Source organism: Perca fluviatilis, chromosome 16 (genome assembly GCF_010015445.1).
Source record: "Perca fluviatilis chromosome 16, GENO_Pfluv_1.0, whole genome shotgun sequence".
Taxonomy (NCBI): Eukaryota; Metazoa; Chordata; class Actinopteri; order Perciformes; family Percidae; genus Perca; species Perca fluviatilis.
The window spans coordinates 7,452,320-7,472,939 of record NC_053127.1 but is presented as its reverse complement, the minus strand read 5'-3'; the positions used below and the strand labels follow the sequence as shown (position 1 = coordinate 7,472,939).

Sequence of the window (20,620 nt, the reverse complement as noted above, 5' to 3'; positions counted from 1 at the left end):
CCCTGAACGTAGCCTATCAAACAAAATTGATGCACTGTTACAAATCAGAAATCAATACTGACTCCAGAGCTGCTGCTCTTTGTGGGTCATCTGACAGAAAGTGGATTTCCCTGCACAGATCAATGAAATCAAAATGAATAACAATCTGATATATTACTATAGATAAGTAGACAAAGGATGAAATAATAGGACATTGGCTGAAATGGAAACTAAAATGCTGAAATGGAAACAAAAGAAAACTGTATGGAGAACAGTTTGCTGCCTGTGAGATAGGCCTTGTTGTGGCTGTAAGCAGTCCAACAAACTGCTGCAGTGAGGGACTAAACACTGAGAGATGCAATGATTGTATTCTTCTTCTTCTACATGTAAAATACAATTAGCACTGCAGTTACCAAATGTAAAGTGACCTAGTGAGTTGAAATAATTGCGTTAGTGCAGCGGTCAGAAGACAATGTTCGGTCTCAGGCTCACCCCCTCTCTCTCAAAGCCCAAAAGAACCCAGGTGCACAGGAGAAGCAAACAAACATATCACTTCCGCTCAAACTGCCATGAAAACGCCCACCACCCACAATACAAGTGCACAACACAACACACAAATGAGATCACAAACAACATACAATATGTGGCTCCTATAAGCCTATACATCAAAGAAAATATATTAAAGGGCATTTAGAACCAAAAAGTGTAGACAATGAAGACAATTTAAGCAATTGTGCAGACAACACAACAACAACAAAAAGGACCAAAACAGGCTTCGGAGGCCTAAATTAACAGCATTTTCAGTCAGTTTGATACATAGATGTTGTTATTTAATTTGTGAACAGAAGTAAGTCAAGGATTTATACTTTTATCTTTCACTTAAGTGCACCTTTAGCAGTTTGATAGAGTTGGCCCCTGGTGTTCATTTGATTCTGCATGCTGCTGTTTTAATAAATAATATAAAAACGGAGGTGACCAACATGAGTCTGCAGTTTATTTTTTGACCCAGACTGACATCTAGAGGATAGAAGCAGCAGCTGCAGGTGTTTCCAACCCTCCTCAGGTGTCATGTGAAGGGAGAGTCAAACTAATCATAAAGGAATTTGTAGGATTTCTTGTGCCTTTTTAAAGTTTTGTGTATTTTGGCATTTAGTTTGTTTTTGTTGTTGTTTTTCATTCCTTCAGCTTCAGCGTTCTGCATCTAATCTATGGTTTGTCCAAAACAAATGTCGCAATACTAATGTCATAATTTGTTTGCAAGTCATACGGAAATACTCAATGAACTGTTTATAAAAGTGAGCTTGAACAATGACAATGTTGTCGAACCCATCACACTCTTTATTTATTTATACTGTGCTTTGCAGATATTGTGAATTTCAGTGATTATTTTTACTTTGTCAATGTTAATATAACATTTGATTTATAGCCTACATTTTCTAAACAGTGTCTAACATATGCTCCATGTGTTTTCTTTTTTATATTTCCATATGGATTACATGTATATTTGTATTAATTTGTGTATTGTGTCACACAGTGACTTCTTACAAGTTGCAATTTAAAAAACAAAAACTTAATTGATTTCTGACTTAGTAATTTCTGACTTAGTATGTTCCATAAATATAGTTACATTTTTTTATGTCCTATTGACTTTTATAGATTTGTAATTATGTGTGTATTGTGTCCATAGACTGTAAATATGAATTTTCACATAATTATACATATTTTATTTTACAGTCCATGATTGTGTCACGTGTAATGAAAAAAGCTTGATTACATTCAAATTAAATTTATTAAAAGATTTATTTATTTTTTAAAGAAGAAAAAAAAAAGGTCAAAGGTGAACGAGGCGTGGTTTGTCGTCACATGAGCGGAACAAAACAAACGTACTTCCGGTTTCTTCCTGCAGCACGTTGCCTTTTTTCCTCAGCACCTTACTACACCAGACCAGACAAGTCCTCAACATGCCGAAAGCCAAGCAGTCAGCGAGGAGAAAGAAGTTCAATTACACTACAGACCGGAAGAAACTGAAGAAACAGTACCTCAAGAAATGCAACCCGAGGATAGAAAAGTAAGCGCGGAACGGAACGGAACGGAACAGAACTGTAGCATGTTAGCTAACGGTAGCTAACAGTGGGAATGTTGGCACCATGTGAGAAGGGTTTCCCTGCCTGGTATTTGTTAGTGTATGTTTTGATTAGGGCTGTGCTCGATTGAAGAAATTCTTAGTCGACTAACACTCATTCAATTGTATCGACTAATCGATTAGTTGATTTAATCGACAGATCTGTAAATCTGAGTTTCTCCGCAAAGAGTCATGCAAAAGCACCACTTTAATTCTTGTGTTTACCAGAGATGTGCTCGTACTCTTTCTTGGAAATAAGTCATTCAGCATGAAAAAGGCATAAAACATGACTAATCGGCTAAAGAAATCTAAGTTGACTAAGATCAAAACGACCGATTAGTCGGCTAATCGACTAAGAGGGAGCAGCCGTAGTTATGATGCGTTTTTGGAAGAACTACTCAGGTCTTTAACTAAAAGTGAGACACTACATGCAAAAACCTATTTGGAAGATTTAGAAAGTTTGGGCTATTTTGCTTCCATAATATGTCTTCTTTCAGGCTAGTGACAAGCAAACGTTTATTTTACTACACTTTGTCTATTTGTTAGTGCTGGGCAATATATATATATATATATATATATATATATATATATATATATATATATATAATAATGATATCGTCATGAGACTAGATATCGTCTTAGATTTTGGATATTAGTGTTGTCTTTTCCTGGTGTTAAAGGCTGAATTACAGAAAAGTGATGTCATTTTCTGTGTTACCAGACTGTTCTAGCGCTTCTGTTATTTTTCTCATAATATCTCATTGTGAAGATATTTTGTCAAAGCACCGATTGTCAATCCTACATCGCCAGAATATCGACATTGAGGTTTTAGGACAAGAATATCGCGATATCTGATTTTCTCCATATCGCCCAGCCCTACTAATTGTTCCTGTAGATTTCTCCTAAATTTACCAACAGTTAGAATTAGCTAATACCTATTTTGCATATTTAAACATTACATTTCAGAAAACTTGTAATAAATAAAACAATTGTCTTAATGTAAAATATCAACTGGGGAGGTTTCATAGTGTTCTCTATAAGCCTAGTTAACACTGGTTACCCTGCTCACGTGTAGTGTCTTTAAAATGTCTTTATTTTACAAATCCACATCTTTAAAGGCTTTGTTCTCAGACTCCTCATCAGTGGGGAGTTATATTTGCTGATAATATGTTGGATTCAAGTTAAGACATTTTAATTTTTGGAAAAAATTTCAAATATTAACAATAATTTGGAGGCCCCCCTGCATTGACTCTGAGGACCACATAGGGGTCCCGGTGCCCCTGTTGAAGATCCCTGCACTAAACTACTCTGTATCATTCCTATCTTTATTCTGAAGGTTTTTGACAGAGGGGTTTGTTCAGATATCATTGATTGCCTGATTTATATATATATTTTTAATGGCTGTATACAGTATTTTCAGATTTATCGAGTGATGCTCTCTCTCTCTGATTTGAACTGTAGTTGGCCAAAGTCTCCTGTTGTGTTTTGATTTACGACAGCCACACTGAGTGGGCACGCGCCACACACGGCAGAGAAGTTGAGGGAAAGGAAAAAGAGACTGTGCTATCTCATCCGTGTGCGTGCGTCCTTGAGAACTGTAACTCGTATAACTTATGTTGTCAGTTAATTGTAGGGTTGACCGGAATGAAATCGGTCAGACTGACCTGCCGGTCGCCGGTCATGGCCGAGCACGTGAAAACCGGCCAATTCCGGTCACCAGCTGGTCTATCGGTGCATCTCTATTATGAATTTTATTTACGGTAACGCCAAAAATACACTGCCTATAGCAGCGTTCAGTCAAGTCAGTTTTATTTATACAGCCCATTATCACAAATCACACATTTGTCTCAAGGCCGATGCAATCTGTACAGCATTCTTTTTTTCCTCTCATGCTTGACATACATTTTAACTAACTGGTCCTCTCACTCAGTTCACAGATTCGAAATGCGTGGGACGACAAGAAGTCCATGGCCAGAAACCTGCAGGAGATGGGTCTGGCTTTTGATCCGAACCGCACGCTGCCAATAAAGAAAAAGAGCGTAAGTAACCACTTCACCTAGAGTCTTCTTCAGAGCACACACTATTCTTCTAAACGGCACTACACAGTCAGGCCTGCTCTAGTGAGACAGACAAACTGCCCTGTATCCAGTTCCTGTGTATTCTGAACAGGGCCGTGCAACACCACCTGAAATCAGCATCACTTTTGATTGCAGGGCTACAACTAACAGATCATTGTTGATTAATCTCTCGATTATTTTCTTGATAAGTTGTTTAAAAATGTCAGAAAATGTTGATCAGTCTTTCCCAAAGTCCCCGACTGTCCTGTTTTGCCCACAACTCAAAGATATTCAGTTTACTATCACAAAGGGAGAAAATAAACTGGAAAATATTCACATTTAACAAGCTGGAAGCAGAGAATTTTGGCTTTTTTTTCTTAAAAGATTACTCCAACGATTAATGGATTTATCAAAATAGTTGGCAATTAATTTAATAGTTGACAACTAAAGGCTGATTTATGCTTCTGCGTCGAATCGACTGCGTACCCCCGCAGACCCCTCTGCGTCGCCGCGAACCCCCCTCCGAGCCTTCCGCCGTAGCTCGACGTGCACCTCCAAAAATGTGTAACTTCACCACAAGGACTGTGATTGGTTACCTGGTCCTGTGTGTTGATAGTTCAAGCAGCCTACTGTGGGGAGTAGCAACATGCTAGTTCACTGACATCAGCTCTGCAAATAAACTCAGAGATATTTTGGTTACAATGACGGGGATATCCGTTTGTAAAGTGTCTATAAGTCGGTAACGTTTTGAAATTAGCACTTCGCCAGCAAGCAGTTCTTTGTGGACAGTTGTGCTGAAGTTGGCTTGCTAACATAACATAAACTGGCTGGCAGACACCTCGTTAATAACCTCAGACTTATCACCCCCTTAGCGTTATGGTGGTGAAATGCACCGCGATGCAAAGCAACCCCGACGCAGAACTCCGAAAGGGTCACGACGCCGTAAGAGCGACGCCGTAGCTACAGCGTGGAGTCGACGCAGAAGCATAAAACGGCCTTAATCGATTCAATCATTGCAGCTCTAACTGATTATCACATTTACTTCGGTAATGATTAGTGAAATGATCACCTATGCAAAGTTCTCCACGCTCACAGTAAACCACTTAATAATTTATTCATTGTACTGGACAATTAAAAAGTAGAAGAGAAAACCAGATTATAGCTTTAGTCCTGTTTTAGTCATATTATAATCAGATTTGAACAACACTGTTGTGTTGCAAAACACAAAGATCCACGTTAAACGGACAGTTTCCGTAAGAAAAACAGATGTTGCAGTTTTTTTTTTACCTTTGCAGTAGAGGTCGACCGATACTGTTTTTTTCAGGGTCCATATCGATACCGATTATTAGTAGTTAATACAACCGATACTGGATATTTGGAACCAATATGCATTTACGATTAAAAATAAATAAGTATTTTAGTCAAAATTAACATTTTGGAACATTGCAAACTCCAACACTAAAGTTAATTTGAATGCTTTAAGCAAGTATGTAATAAAACTGAAACTCTAAACATAATACACAAAAACAACAATAAATAAAAACTGAAAAAAGCTTCCTGCAGTCTAAACATGCTAACCGTTTATTGCAAGTGTTGCAGACTGCTTACAGAGCTGTAGCGGAGCCAATGTAGCGCACTTTTTAATACTTAACTTTATCTGTAAAATAAAACACCGATACAGATACTTCTGCAAATTGACAAATACCAGCCCATGATTTAGGGAAGGAAATTTCTGTGTTAAATCTAGTCTATGTCCACGACCTTCCACTTCCGGGATTGCTCCGTTGTCGCCAGAAATACCGCCGTATGTCCTTCTTTTTGGCCGCATGTCCGTTACCTTCCGCTTCCTTTGTGTTGCCAGCTAGCTAGACTATCTGTCCAATCAGAGTTTTCTGTTGCACGACTAAAACAACTTTTGAACGTACACATGTTCCACCAAAACAAGTTCCTTCCCGAGGCTATTCTGCAGAGGCGCAGGGGCTCCGTGCGTCGCTTGGCGCTGCCTATGATGATTGTGATTGGTTTAAAGAAATGCCAATAAACCAGAATACGTTTCTCTCCCATCCCAGAATGCTGTGTGGACTAGCCAGACCCTCCTCCGCAGCGCTGTGGAGGAAGGTCTGGCAATGCGAGACTATGTTAAATCTAACCTGCTGGGTACGATTTTAAGGAGAAAATCATTGACCCATGGAAGAAACCGCGAGATCCATAGGGGTTATCTCAAGGCTCATTCTGTGGATCAATGACAGTTCAGCTGCCAAATGAAGTATGTATACAGTGTGTATATATACACAGTATATATTGAGAAACACTGGGTGTTCAATTCTTAACTGGATCATCCAAGATGTATATGTGTGCAGAATGTACGACATCAAACAGGTCGAGATTTTGAAACCTCTCTGTTCATGTCCTGTAGTTTTCATTTGTGCCAGAAGGGAGCAACAGAGTGTTGGTTATGATGATCAAACCCATTAAACCAGAAGAACTCGCCCTCAAACAAACACCCATGTTTACAGCTACAGAGTCCTAACATTTATTATGTGAAACAAACCTGGATAAAATGTATTTCTGACTCGCTTTCAATTCCTTCTGTCGTCCCTGGCGCTCTCTGCTGCTGCTGCTGCTGCGATAGCTTCACCCTGCGTTGAATTAAAGTAAATCGGGTCCTCTGGGCTCCAGCTTCCCACCATTCATTTAGTTAACCCATGACAGCGAGAGACCCACATATGATTCATTTTTAGTCTCCCCTGGGCTCGGGAGCAAGCACCCTAACTGTATTGTTAGATGAAATGACATTGATGAAAAAAACAAAACTCGCATTTCTTATCTGCCGTGCCACATTATAGAAGTAGATGGATGGTCAATGGGAAAAGGAAACGTGTTTATCATCCTCTGTTGATCCGAGCCCGTTGGCTGATGACATCCATTGTTTCCTTCATCACGTGCTTTTGTTCCCACGTGTAGCTCCTCGGTGAAGACAAGGCGACGAGAGCTCCCGCCGGCGTCGTGACCAAGCCCTACGTTATCAGCCGTAAGTCATTCCTTCCTCCTCATGTAAAGTAATGTGCACTTTCTTTCTTTTATGTCTCGGGGTTTTGCTTCTAGGCATTTGTAATTTGCATTAGAGTAATTTAACGACTTGGGCGAACAATTTTCATAAGCCAAAAGGTTTAGTTTTTAATTTTCTCTGTTTCATTTCCGTTTGGTCTTTTCTTTTGTCTTTTCTATTAAAGCCATGTAGGATATTTAATTCATAGCTTTTCAACAAAACATTCTGCAGTGCTGTTATACTAAATAAATTGGATACATAAAACTACAGCACTGAGCACATGGCACTTCCTGAATGTGCAAAACCTACCAGAATATGTAAACAGAAATGTTGTTAGGTCTACATTAAATTGTAAACCGAAATAATCGATTATGAGCTTGCCGATTATCGATGCAGCATCGTCCATGTCCACGAGTCGATGCATCGATTATTTGATTAATTTCAACACCTCTAGTTATTACACAAGGAGACCAGGCGAAACCAAATATTGGAGGAAAAAAAATGGCTTGGACCTGAGAGGGTTAAATATGTATTTTGTATTTTACAAAGACTGACGGATGGTTTGCTTATTTTGTTTCGTCGTTACCATTATATCTCTTTGCCCTTGTCTTCTCACCAAAATTAGACAGAAAAAAGTCGAATAAAAAAGGAATCAGTTGCATCATTAAAAGCTAACGAGATGAGGTAAAAAACGATGGATGTTTGTGCCTCGTGCAAGCCTCGGAGCCTGATCTGTCTTTGGGTTGGTTTGGTTTTGAGCAGAGCTGGAGGAGGAGGCCGGCCGTCCAGAGAAAGACACCAAGACGTTGTCCTCCGACCTGATGGAGTACGCTCAGTACATGATCCGAGAACACAAGGACGACTTCAAGGTAAGAGCAGCTAGCCTGGCTCCGCCCTCCTACCTACTTCCGCTAAATTTTCATTTCCCTTCAGTACTCCGTCTGGGTTTGCGGTATAGTCTCGGTTTTTCTCCGGCCAAATCTTTACCGGTCCAATCAGCGAACAGAGGGAGTGGCTGAGAACGATGACGTTGAGGTCGTGCGCTAGTTTGAGTTGTAATTCTGTAATGGCGGCGGAGAAAGATGCGAGCGAAGCCATTCGGTCCGTTGTGGCAACGCTGCCGAATATCCAGAAGTTAAAGCCCGAGCAAGAACAATCTTTGCTGAGTTGTGTTGGGGGGGGGGGGGCCGTGATGTTGTGTCCCTCCTCCCCCACAGGTGTTCGGGAACAGTTAGATTTTCCAGCTCGCTCCGTTAGTGGGGAAGGAGTTAGCTAAGGCTAACGCTAGCGATGCTAAGCCGACGTCACGACCAAACGTTAGCGATTGGTTCTGGCAGATCCAGAGTGGCTCTGGGCAGATCCAATAGTTTTAAACTTCAACAGAGTACCCGCCTTCAAGGAAGTTAACACTTGTCAATGGAGAGAGGCCAGACTCTCTGGACTAATGAAATGGACCAGAGTCTGGTAGGACCAGGCTAGTGTACCAGAGTCTGGTAGGACCAGGCTAATGTACCAGAGTCTGGTAGGACCAGGCTAGTGTACCAGAGTCTGGTAGGACCAGGCTAATGTACCAGAGTCTGGTAGGACCAGGCTAGTGTACCAGAGTCTGGTAGGACCAGGCTAGTGTACCAGAGTCTGGTAGGACCAGGCTAATGGACCAGAGTCTGGTAGGACCAGGCTAGTGTACCGGCGTCTGGTAGGACCAGGCTAGTGGACCAGAGTCTGGTAGGACCAGGCTAGTGGACCAGAGTCTGGTAGGACCAGGCTAGTGGACCAGAGTCTGGTAGGACCAGGCTAGTGGACCAGAGTCTGGTAGGACCAGGCTAGTGTACCAGAGTCTGGTAGGACCAGGCTAGTGTACCGGAGTCTGGTAGGACCAGGCTAGTGTACCAGAGTCTGGTAGGACCAGGCTAGTGTACCGGAGTCTGGTAGGACCAGGCTAGTGTACCGGAGTCTGGTAGGACCAGGCTAGTGGACCAGAGTCTGGTAGGACCAGGCTAAAGAGCATCAGAGCCGGTAGATGATAGGAGTGGCACGGTTCACAAAAGAGGGTCACGGTTTCCGGTTCTGTACGGTCTTGTTATTTTTCTTATAATCTTTAACACTCCAGAAATATACTTATTTTATATAAATATATATATATATATATATAGAATGCATGCATGCATGTTGCACAACTCATGCACACAGCTGCATTTATATCTATCGTTTTGTTTCCACTGTCATCATAGGTAACATGAAATCCCAAATTTTCCCACACACCAGACTATATACGACGCTGGCGCATCCTCCAACTCCGGCAGCCTTCCTTATCTCTCCCACTTGTCATTTCTACACGTGACGTGACCTGCAGCATCAGCACTCCACTTGAGGAGCGGTCGGCTCGCCGCCTCTCAAAATCCGACGAAAATCTTTTAAACTGACATTTGTCGATCAAAAAAACGGACAGATTCAGCAACTGCACGGCCTATTTCTCGCTTAAAATGTTTTTAGAAACACGTCTTCGGTGAACTATTTTCATAAAATACGAGATCGTATTCAGAACGAGACGCCATTAGACCATGTATTATATACCTAAAATAGAGGTATTTTAAACTAAGTAAAGCGCTGTAACGTGAGCAGTCTATAGTGCGATAGATTCAGATTTTCCATTGATCATTAAAGTGTTTTAGCGTTCCTCGCCGAGTGGCACTATCCATGGCTGGAAGGGGGATTTAATTCTTGCATGTTTTGTTTTGTTGTGAATGATCAAACCCGCCCCCGCCTCCTGTTTTTCTTCCCAAATTGCACTAAACTGTCAACCATTTTCCAAAGCTTGAGTTTGAAATGGATTCTCTACATTTTCATTTCAATATATTCTGACACGCAACCTGTAGTGACTCAAAACCTGTTGGTTATGAATGATTCATAGCGGTGGAGTGAATTAATGACCACCTCTACCAACATCAGACAGGTTTTTTACACTTTTATGTGAAGAACCCCGAAGACAGGGCAGACTTTCACTCAGCAAAGGCCACATATTTAATAGAGGCTGACTGGGTTTCTGAGGCCGCTATCAGTATTTCACAGTATCGGAGAGTTAAAAACAATCTTCCGCTTGCATTAACATAATGCAAAACGGGATTCAATAAAGCCAGCAGCAGGTTAGCTTATCTTAGCAGCAAGACTGTAAACAGTGCTAAGCTAACTGGCTGCTGGCTCTAGCTTCATATTTATCCTACAGACAAGATTTCCCAAATAGTGGAATTATTCATGCGGGACTGCTCAATAGCTGAGTGATTGATTCAGCTGAGGTCGGATGTACAGGGAACAAACTCCACACGTGAAGGAGAGCGTCTTTACCGAGATGAAGAAATAACCACTCCATTAAATTCCTGGGGTCAGAATTGCATAGAAAAATGTGTCCATTTGTCTCTGTAAGTTGTTTCCATCAAAAGTTATGCCACTTCATATCATATTTAGATTTTTCGGGTTTGGTACAAAGGGTTAAAAAAAAAAAAAGTATTTTGGAAATTATTTTAGCTTGGTACCCAATTTTCATCTGAAAATAGACCCTTGAATGATAAAGAAATAACAGGTTGTGAAAAAAAATCACCCCATGCGCTTGAGAAAAATAAATAATAGTTGATCCTCTACACATCTTTGGCTATTTTTTTTGCTATTTTTCTCCAGAAATAGGCTCAATATGTTGATGTCAAAAATAACCATTCCATTAAATTCCTGGGGTCAGAATTGTATGGGAAAATGTGTTCATTTGGCTCTGTATGTTGTTTACTTCAAATTAGAGCGGGGCAATATATCGATATTATATTGATATTGTGATATGAGACTAGATATCGACTTAGATTTTGGATATCATAATATCATGATACGACATAAGTGTCTTTTCCTGGTTTTAAAGGCTGCATTACAGCAAAGTGATGTCATGTTCTGAACTTACCAGAACTGTTGTAACTGTTCTATTATTCACCTTTACCCACTTAGTCATTATATCCACATTACTGATGATTATTTATCTAAAATATTTTATGTACATATTTTTATGAAAGCACCGATAGTCAACACTACAATATCCTTGTGGTATCGATATCGAGGTATTTGGTCAAAAATATCGTGATATTTGATTTTTTTCCATATCGCCCAGCCCTACTTCAAATGTTATGCCACTTTCTATATCATTTTTTTGATTTTTCGGGTTATGGTCGGGTGCAGCAAAGGGATAAAAATGAAGCCTTTGGGACATTATTTCAGCTTGGTACCTGGCAGATTCTGAAAATAGACACTTTAAGGATTTAAAAAAAATCAGGAGGCATAAAAAAGCTGTTTCCATCTAGACTATATTGGTGTTTTTCCATCACATGGTACCTGCTCGACTCTCCTCGCCTTTTTTGGTTTTCCATTATGAGAAAAAAAAAAGTCCCCGGTACCTGCCAACAGGTACGTTTTTAGGATCACCTCTGTCGATGTTCTAAGCAGACTACTGATTGGTCAGAGAGAATCGTCACTAATCACTGCGTCACCTAGCGACAGACGGGGGTGTCCTGAACAAACCCGCCATTTTTAAATAGTTTAGCCAGCTGTGTTTTTTTTTTTTTGCTGCCTCCAGCTTCTGTGGAAACTAAATGTGTCTTCTGGCCAACAGCCACATGCTGAGAATCAAAAACAACACACCTTCCACTTTCTGTGTGTGTGTGTGTGTGTGTGTGTGTCGAGTTAGGTCACGGCAGTTTCCTGCGGCGTCGCTATGGCGTTCAGCCACTCTCGCCTCACACATGAGGCGGTACTAAATCTGCAATGGAGAAAGGAGGACGGGGCACCGCGGCCGAGCAGAGCTGGCACCAGCAGTGGGTTAGGGCCATAAAGGACAACCAGAGTTGTGTGTTCATGGTCTCTGTGCTACTTGCCTGCTTTAAATCAAACGTTAACATTATCATTTAAGGTTGTATGAGCAATTTCTTTAACATTTAAGGCGTACGTCCTGATGTACACACAAAAGCTGTCCCGGTGCGTTCAAGGACACGTTGACATCTGCGATATCAGGGCTGGCTGCCAAGGTTTAAGACCTTTTTCTTTGTACCGTCCTCGACGCGCTCAGTTACTGCAGAAGAAGGTTGATTTGTCAGTTGAATCTTTTTTTCTCTCTCTCTCTGCGGTAACTGCGGCCTCGGTTTGCTTTCCATGAAATGTTTTGAATGAAGCCTCACATCTGAAGGACTAATAAGGTTTCAGCTGCGGGCTATTCTTTCCACGGCTGCTTTGTATTTGTTTTTCTCTCAAAACTTTAGATTGAAGGGGCACGCTGGTGTACGACACGGACAGTGCTGAGAAGGGCACAGTCTGTTTTTAATTTTAGTTTTTTTTTATTGCTCAGAATGGTGAGTGGCAGAAGTTTAAATTACTTTTGCGTTTATCACAAAGTGCCTCATACAAATGGATTTTCAACAGTTGCTTTAAATAGGACTGAGTCATCACTGAGAGCTCTGCCGTGTGTGTGTGTGTGTGTGTGTGTACCTGTTTTACTATATTCGTGGGGTCCAAAAACCGAGGACTACAGTATACTTGTGGGGTCTGCACAGCCTCGTGGGGACCAAAATGCTGGTCCCCACGAGTTTAACGGGCTGTTTGAGGGTTAAGACTTGGTTTTAGGACTAGGGCTAGAATTAGGTTATGGTTAGGGTGAGGGTAAGGGTTAAGGTTAGGCATTTAGTTGTGATGGTTACGGTTAGGGTAAGGGGCTAGGGAATGCATTATGTCAATGACATTTCCCCACAAAGATAGAAATACAGACGTGTGTGTGTGTGTGTGTGTGTGTGTGTGTGTGTGTGTGTGTGTGTGTGTGTGTGTGTGTGTGTGTGTGTTTTTTTTTTGTGTGTGTGTGTGTGTGGGTGTGTGTGTGTGTGTGTGTGTGTGTGTGTGTGTGTGAGAATATTCTTCAATAGAACCTATTCAATCCATGACTTTAAATTCTGAAAAGCTGAGTCAGTCACCAGCGTGTAACGTGTTTCAAGTTGAAGAAGTCAGATTCTAAACCTGGGCGGATTTAAGCTTTTTTTTTTTTTTTTTCTGTAGTTCCAGAGCTGAAAGTGACATCTTCTGCCAGTAGAATGACTTCAAGTGTAAGAGTCTTCTTAGCCACAGCTGCGCTAGCAGTGACATGCTGCTTCAGTCAGCATGTAAATCTTACACCGTAAATCTAAATCTTACACCGTGAAGAGGATGAAACTCTTCTTCCCACACAGGCTACCTCTTAAACTAATGACCAACGATCAGCTGTACTTTGAGCTTGATGACAGTTTAATGCTACCGTGCCAACATCAGCATACTCGCACGCTGAACAATATATTGCTCATATAGTTAGGGCTGTGCTATGAGTTGAAAGTAATCGAGAAAATCAAGTTATTTTGCACGTTACATCTTGCAAGTAAACAAGTCAACTCTTATTTTGTCCTGTGTTCTGAAGGGGAATTCATCAAGTTCAACCGGAAAAGTATGAAGGGAAATGTCACAGTTCGAGGTGTTTTCACTGTTGATTTGTTGAACGGTTTGACAGGAATATGGTTCTGTAGTTCTAACCAAAGCAAACCGTCCTGTGTCTCTATTCTCCCTGCAGGCGATGGCCAGGGATGAGAAGAACTACTACCAGGACACGCCCAAACAGATCAAGAGGAAAATAAACGAGTACAAGCGCTGCCACCCGGAGCACTACGACAACTTCATCAAATCGCTTGCTGCTCCGGAGCCGATGGCCCAGTAGGGAGGGGGGGGGGGTGTCAACTCCAGTTCAGGACTTGATATCATTCTTTGTGTCCGGATCTCATCCTGGAGAGACTGTCGGCAGCACCAACAGGACAGAAGTCCAGTGCGAGGACAGCAGATGCACTCATCTCTAGGGCTGGCTTCCTAAACCATACTTTTTTTTTTCAATACCAATTTCTTATTTTTTTTTTAAACAAAAATAAATGACATTACAGCACAACTCTTATTTTTCAGCTCCTACTACGTGAGCCCAGTCTTTGTGTAACGTAGAGTTTTTCCTTCGTGTCGCTACGACGTGTAACGTTAAACAGCCAATCACAGACATTATTAGATCTTGGCAGAAGCGTGCTTATTGGCTCCCTGACGCTGATGAGGTTTACTCCTCAGGTATTGAAATTGAGTATTGAATGACGAGGCGACTCGGTCTGTGCCTAAAAAGTATTGAATTCGGTACCCAGCCCTTCTCACACCAGCCATAATCCGAATAACCGACCAGTGACAGAAAGCGATTTCCAGGAGCGTTGAGGGAGGAGCACTACTTTGGTGTCTTGTTACCTTTCAGGACCTTTCTGTTGCTCTCCTCCCTGTCAAGATTTCATGTTCTTATTTTATTTCCCCATTTTAATTTCAGGACAATATTCCTGAAATTAAAATTGATTTTTCAGGAATATTGTCCTGATCTCAACTCTTGTGTTCTGAACGTGAAACGTGATTGACTGAGATGTATTTTTTTAATGTATCATTTTAAATACTTAAAAAGCTGATTTTGCAGATGTGTTTTTCTTTCTCCGGGATACACACCGGAGAGTTCTCTGACATCTCCCCCCGCCCCCCCCCATCTTTTCCATGTTTTCCTCATCATCACACAGGAGGGTTTTAGAGATTCAGTTGAAGCATCAAATGTTGATGTCTGAAGGGAATCTCTCTGCAGCCTCTTGTTTTGATCTGCAGCAGAGATGGGTGCAGTTTTATGTTGAAAACATGTTTCCAAAATTGACTCAATTTGTGTCAGTGAAATTATAACTGCCGGGTTAGAATAACATGGTTTGAGTCATACTCTTAACAGTATCAAAGATTGTTTTTCTTCCATGTCAACGAGTTGGGAGTTGACGTGTGTGTGTGTGTGTGTGTGTGTGTGTGTGTGTGTGTGTGTGTGTGTGTGTGTGTGTGTGTGTGTGTGTGTGTAATTAGTGACATTTTTTTTAGAGACCTGAAGAGTTAAAATGGTTATGTAATTCACAAGAGGTAAAGCAAAAATTTGAGTAAATAAATATCTACTTTAGATATAAATAAGTTGTTTTTATGCTATCCAGTTGATTCTTTCAACCCCTCAGATGTATTTTGTGACTCATTGATTGATGTGTTTTTACTGGTTAATCACCAGACTCTCAGAGCTCAGATTGGCCTTAAGGCTGTTTTATGCTTCTGTGTCAACTCCACGCCATAGCTACACCTCGTGACCCTTTCCAGAGTGATCTCATGAAGCGGCGTGTGTATGACATACCAATTGGTATGCCGTTATTGGCGTGTTACGAAGACGCACGCTCGCATTTCAGCGTTTTTTCTAAACCCAACCCAGTTCTTCTGTTACTAAACCCAACCCAGTTCTTCTTTTCCTAAACCCAACCCACATCTTCTTTTCCTAAACCCAACCCAGTTCTTCTTTTACTAAACCCAACCCAGTTCTTCTTTTCCTAAACCCAACCCAGTTCTTCTTTTACTAAACCCAACCCAGTTCTTCTGTTATTAAACCCAACCCACTTCTTCTTTTCCTAAACCCAACCCACTTCTTCTTTTCCTAAACCCAACCCAGATCTTCTTTTCCTAAACCCAACCCAGTTCTTGTTTTACTAAACCCAACCCACTTCTTCTTTTACTAAACCCAACCCACTTCTTCTTTTCCTAAACCCAACCCAGTTCTTGTTTTACTAAACCCAACCCACTTCTTCTTTTCCTAAACCCAACCCAGTTCTTGTTTTACTAAACCCAACCCACTTCTTCTTTTCCTAAACCCAACCCAGTTCTTGTTTTACTAAACCCAACCCAGTTCTTCTTTTCCTGAACCCAACCCACTTCTTCTTTTCCTAAACCCAACCCAGTTCTTGTTTTACTAAACCCAACCCAGTTCTTCTTTTCCTGTACCCAACCCACTTCTTCTTTTCCTAAACCCAACCCACTTCTTCTTTTACTAAACCCAACCCAGTTCTTCTTTTCCTGTACCCAACCCACTTCTTCTTTTACTAAACCCAACCCAGTTCTTTTAAAAATGGGTTTTTGGCATTTCTTTTGACATTTTTGTCGACCAAACTGTGTGAGAAGACTATCTGAGACATGCAATAATTCAGTCAAAGATATTTGACTTTTCCAATGACCTTAAAGCAATAAACTACATGTCTGGCCCTTGATGTGATTCTCATTTTCTAGTGCGGCCCTTAGGGAAGTTAAGTTTGGCGCCCCTGCTGTACTTGAAAGACACCTGCGTGTACTAATACACGTTTTGAAATGTCTTATTTGCTGTTGTACAAATTGTGCAGGGACTCATTTTAACTCCGTTCTCAATTCACAGCTTCTATCACTGCTGTGAGCATTTTGGTGGAAGCAAACAAGAAAACTATTACTATTACCTCGCCCACTTGTGCAATAGCATCGTGGTGCACGCAAAGTATCTCGCATATCAACTGCTTTTGTCAAGAAATATGTCCGTGAGATACAGTTCAACCTGAAACTTAATCAACACCTTATCGCCTTTTGTACGGTACACCAGAACTACACTGGAGAAACTGCAACAAGTCTTTTCAGAATCAGCTTTTTTTTTTTGCCAGGTATGAGGACACATGCGAGGAATTTTGCTTTGGATTATACAATGCTCACATGTGCTTACTTATACAAAACAAACCACATATACACACAATATAGACCGGTTGAGGCAGTGAAGAGCGCAAAGTGTGCCGGAGTAAATTATTTTAATTATGGAGCATTATTAAATTACAATATGAACAGCTCTGAAATAGAGAATGATGAATAAATAAGTGGAACCAGTAAACGGGTGCTGATTAGAGACAGTGTTGCTGGGTTATTGCACAGGAATTGAACCTGACACTGAGTCAAAAGTCAGCTATTGATCAGAGTGATGGCTTGTGGAAAGAAACTGTTCCTGAGTCTGTTGGTTTTGGCGCCATTAAACATTCACAGATTTCATTGTGTCTCTTTGAACTCCTCGTTCTTTGTCAAACTACGACGTATCCCATCATTCTCAGGCGACGACGCACCGTCGAAGCTTTGCGTGGGCTGCAGAGATGCAAAGATGTTCCAGCCCCAGTTCAGGAATATTATATTCACAGTTCTGCTTGATTTGGCTTCAACAGATCTGTGGGTTTTCCCCCCCTGGTGTTGAAACTACTCTGGCGTCTGAAAACCCGACTCCAAATCCTCAATTTATTTGACATTTGCGGTAATCATCTGGGAAACTGTGGTTACGTTGATGGATTTGGGGGTTAACCAGCGTTAGGTAAACAACAGAGGCTGGTTTGACAGGTAGATACAAACATACGTCCCTCCCAGGGGGGCCGTCCAATTAAAACGTCAGCCATGAAGCTGGTGGAAGCAGCTTCAGTAACAGAAAGGCACTGCATATAGTTGATACTCTGGGGGCCATGAATGTCTGGAGTAGGGCTGTGCAATTAATCAAAATTGAATCGTGATTATGATTTTGGCTCCTAACCATCACAAAAAGAGAATAATCGAGAAAAGCAATTATTTAGCTCATTACGTTTTGCAAGTAAACTCTTATTTTCTCTCTTGTTCTGAATGAAAAAATAAAGTTTAAATAGGAAAAGTATTAAGGCAAATTTCACAGATGTATGTGTTTTCTTACTGTAGATTTATTTAACTTTTTCCACTGTTTTTTAAGTTCAGTAATTGCAACATCTTTCCAGAAGTCAACGAGTAATCGTGTCAAATTATCATGATTTCAGTATTGACCGAAATAATCGTGATCGTGATCGAGCAGCCCTAGTCTGGAGAGAAGTAAACCAGGGTTTCCGAAGGGTCTTAAAAAGTTTAAAGTCTAAAATGTCAAAATTTTAAGCTTTAAAAAGTCTTAAATTCACTCAAGTATTGTGTTCTAGGTCTTAAATAATTTTAAACATGTTTTAATGTTCCTACTTTCCATGTAACGCTACCTCTAAGGCCTCATGCACGCTGGCTGGCTGGCTGGCTGGTGAGCGTGTCAGCAGTGTGGCGTGTCCGTTTATATTTCGGTTCCCATGGTAACAGGTTAGAGCTTGCACACTGCCTGCGTGACACGCACGTCTCAGACCGCGCCGAAAACGCGTGCATGCTAGAAATAGGACAGACGCCTATTTTTCATGCGACACGCAAGCGTGTTGGAAGTGTTTCCAGGCAAAATAGAATAGGAAAAGATGTTTATATGTCGTTTTGACACAAAGGAATATTAATAAATGACATTTTGATGTTTGAAAGTCTCTAGGTTTTGATATAAATGCAGATATAAATGTAATCAATTTTTTTTTTTATCAATGTTAAATTGCACCTGTCAATTCAGAACGAAATATTATATAAAATTGTATAGTAATGTGTGTGTGTGTGTGTATATATATATATATATATATATATATATATATATATATATATGTAATGTAATATAAAGTTGAAGAGCATGCTATTATTTCATTTTATCAATGGGAAACCTACATGTGTACAGACAAGGCTAGCAGCAGTAGCGCCACGTCAGACACGTTTCTGGTGTGCAAAGACATAACGTAGAAAACGCCACGCTCACGGCACGCAGCCAGTGTGCAGGAGCCCTAATGCTCAATGAAATCTGCAGCGCTTTAGAATGTTTTTTTTATTTTGTATTCTCTGCTGCTGTAGTTCTTTCCAAATATATAATTCACTGTATTACAACTACAAATGAGACCAACATGCAACTTGTATTGCAGCCAATCAATACAACAGTCCTGTAATGCCAATGAGGAAATTGGGGAATTGTTTCAGACGACGTTTTCTGGACTCTGACATCAGACTTTTTGATGATGTTGTGATATAGGTCTTAAATTTCACTCATAATAGTCTTTTAAAAAAAAAAAGTCTTACATTTGACTTGGTGAAACCTGAAGAAACTCTGTAGGCCAGTCAGGTAGACAGACCAATAGAAGTGGCTGTGCTGTGCTAAAACCAAAGACACCTACACCTCCGTGCTCGTGTCATGTGAACTTTGAGCTCATTATCTGTGTCTCCTGTTGTTTCAGATTGTCTGCCGCAGTTAACAGAAAAGCAATAGTTTGAGCTGCACCTGCTGCGTCGATCATTACCGCTCCCGTCAATCGTTTACAGCCTCGTTCCGCTGAACGACTCCCAACAACAAGTCCCCGCGTGAGCAACGTGTTTTTGACCATCGAGAAATCTCCCTGGGCACATTCAGGAGGGAGGGGAGGGGAAACTTGATCAGCACAAGTATTTGAAAAGCAAGTGCTGGAGGTATGCGAGGTATGAGCGCTAAGTGTTTCACAGCAGCTGCGCTTGTTTTCTCGAACGCGGTGCTTCAGACTCGTCCAATAAAAATGGATGTTTGACCAAAACTCAATTGGCTACAGTAGATGTTCCTCAGTATCTGACATGTGGAGGAAGAGGTTGTATTAGTGTTTGCTGGTAATTGTGAAATATCTTAACAAATGGGATGGATGGGCTAAAATTGAAATAACAGATGAGGCTGACAAAGGCTACAAAGTCATTTGTTGAAAGTCAACCCATGAAGAATAGTTGTTATTACGTCGACAACTAATGGGGGATCCTGAATAAAAAATTCAAATAAATGCCTGACAGTGTAGAGCTGAGTCTTGAAATGTCCATCACAACAACCCTCAGGACAAATATTTATATCAGTAAACATTTTCATGAGTGTGGCCTAAATCGCTAGTTTCAAGTCTTCTTCAACACAGCATGATGTTCATTCTGTAAGTTTTGGTCCCATTTATTTTAAAATAGACGATAAAGCAGGGGACGATTTACACTGCGACCTGTCAATCAGGACAGAGGCTTAGCAATGCTAACCATGGCATTGTGTTGTAGTGGTGTGCAGTACTGGTATCCATCTGATACCAGGTAAATACAGGGCCAGTATCGCCGATACTTTTTAATAATTAAGGTGGATTCATCATCAAATTGCTAAATCTGAATGAATTTTCATGACCTTTTTTAAGTGGTTTTGTGATTTTTTCTTTGGATTATTAATAATTAATAAGTTAAAACCCAGGACAGAATTGTCATATGCTTGTATAAATTTGTTGTGTCAACAGTGTATCTTACAGCCTTTTTAACAAATTATACAGCTTGCCATTGTTTCATTTTTGGCCTGGAAATCTAGCCACACGGCGCTCCTCTTCCTCTCTGGCGTTCTTCTGCTCCATCTCTCCGTGTGTGTGTGTGTGTGTGTGTGTGCGCGTGCGTGCGCTGCTGGCCGCCACTGCCGAGCCTGGCTGCTTGCTTGCTTGTTTCCCTGGTGCCAGTCATCCTACGTGACGGTACAGCATCAAATCACAAGAGGGGGGGGAGGAGGAGCAAAGTGTGCCTGCTCCGCGCTGGATGACTCGCGTCAACTGGTTGAAAATTGCCGACTTTTTCTGCGTTTAGCTTCTT

The 20,620-nt window shown here is 41.0% G+C and overlaps 1 protein-coding gene across 1 annotated transcript; it reads left to right on the top strand.

The window, feature by feature from the left end:
- The first annotated feature begins 1,852 nt into the window (after window positions 1–1,852).
- On the top strand, window positions 1,853–14,176 carry nop16 (NOP16 nucleolar protein homolog (yeast)). Its single transcript, XM_039777490.1, has 5 exons — window positions 1,853–2,047; window positions 4,032–4,140; window positions 7,123–7,189; window positions 7,970–8,076; window positions 13,818–14,176. The coding sequence occupies exons 1-5, from the start codon at window positions 1,941–1,943 to the stop codon at window positions 13,959–13,961; spliced, it is 534 nt and encodes a 177-aa protein (XP_039633424.1). The 5' UTR covers window positions 1,853–1,940; the 3' UTR covers window positions 13,962–14,176.
- The last annotated feature ends 6,444 nt before the right edge of the window (window positions 14,177–20,620 follow it).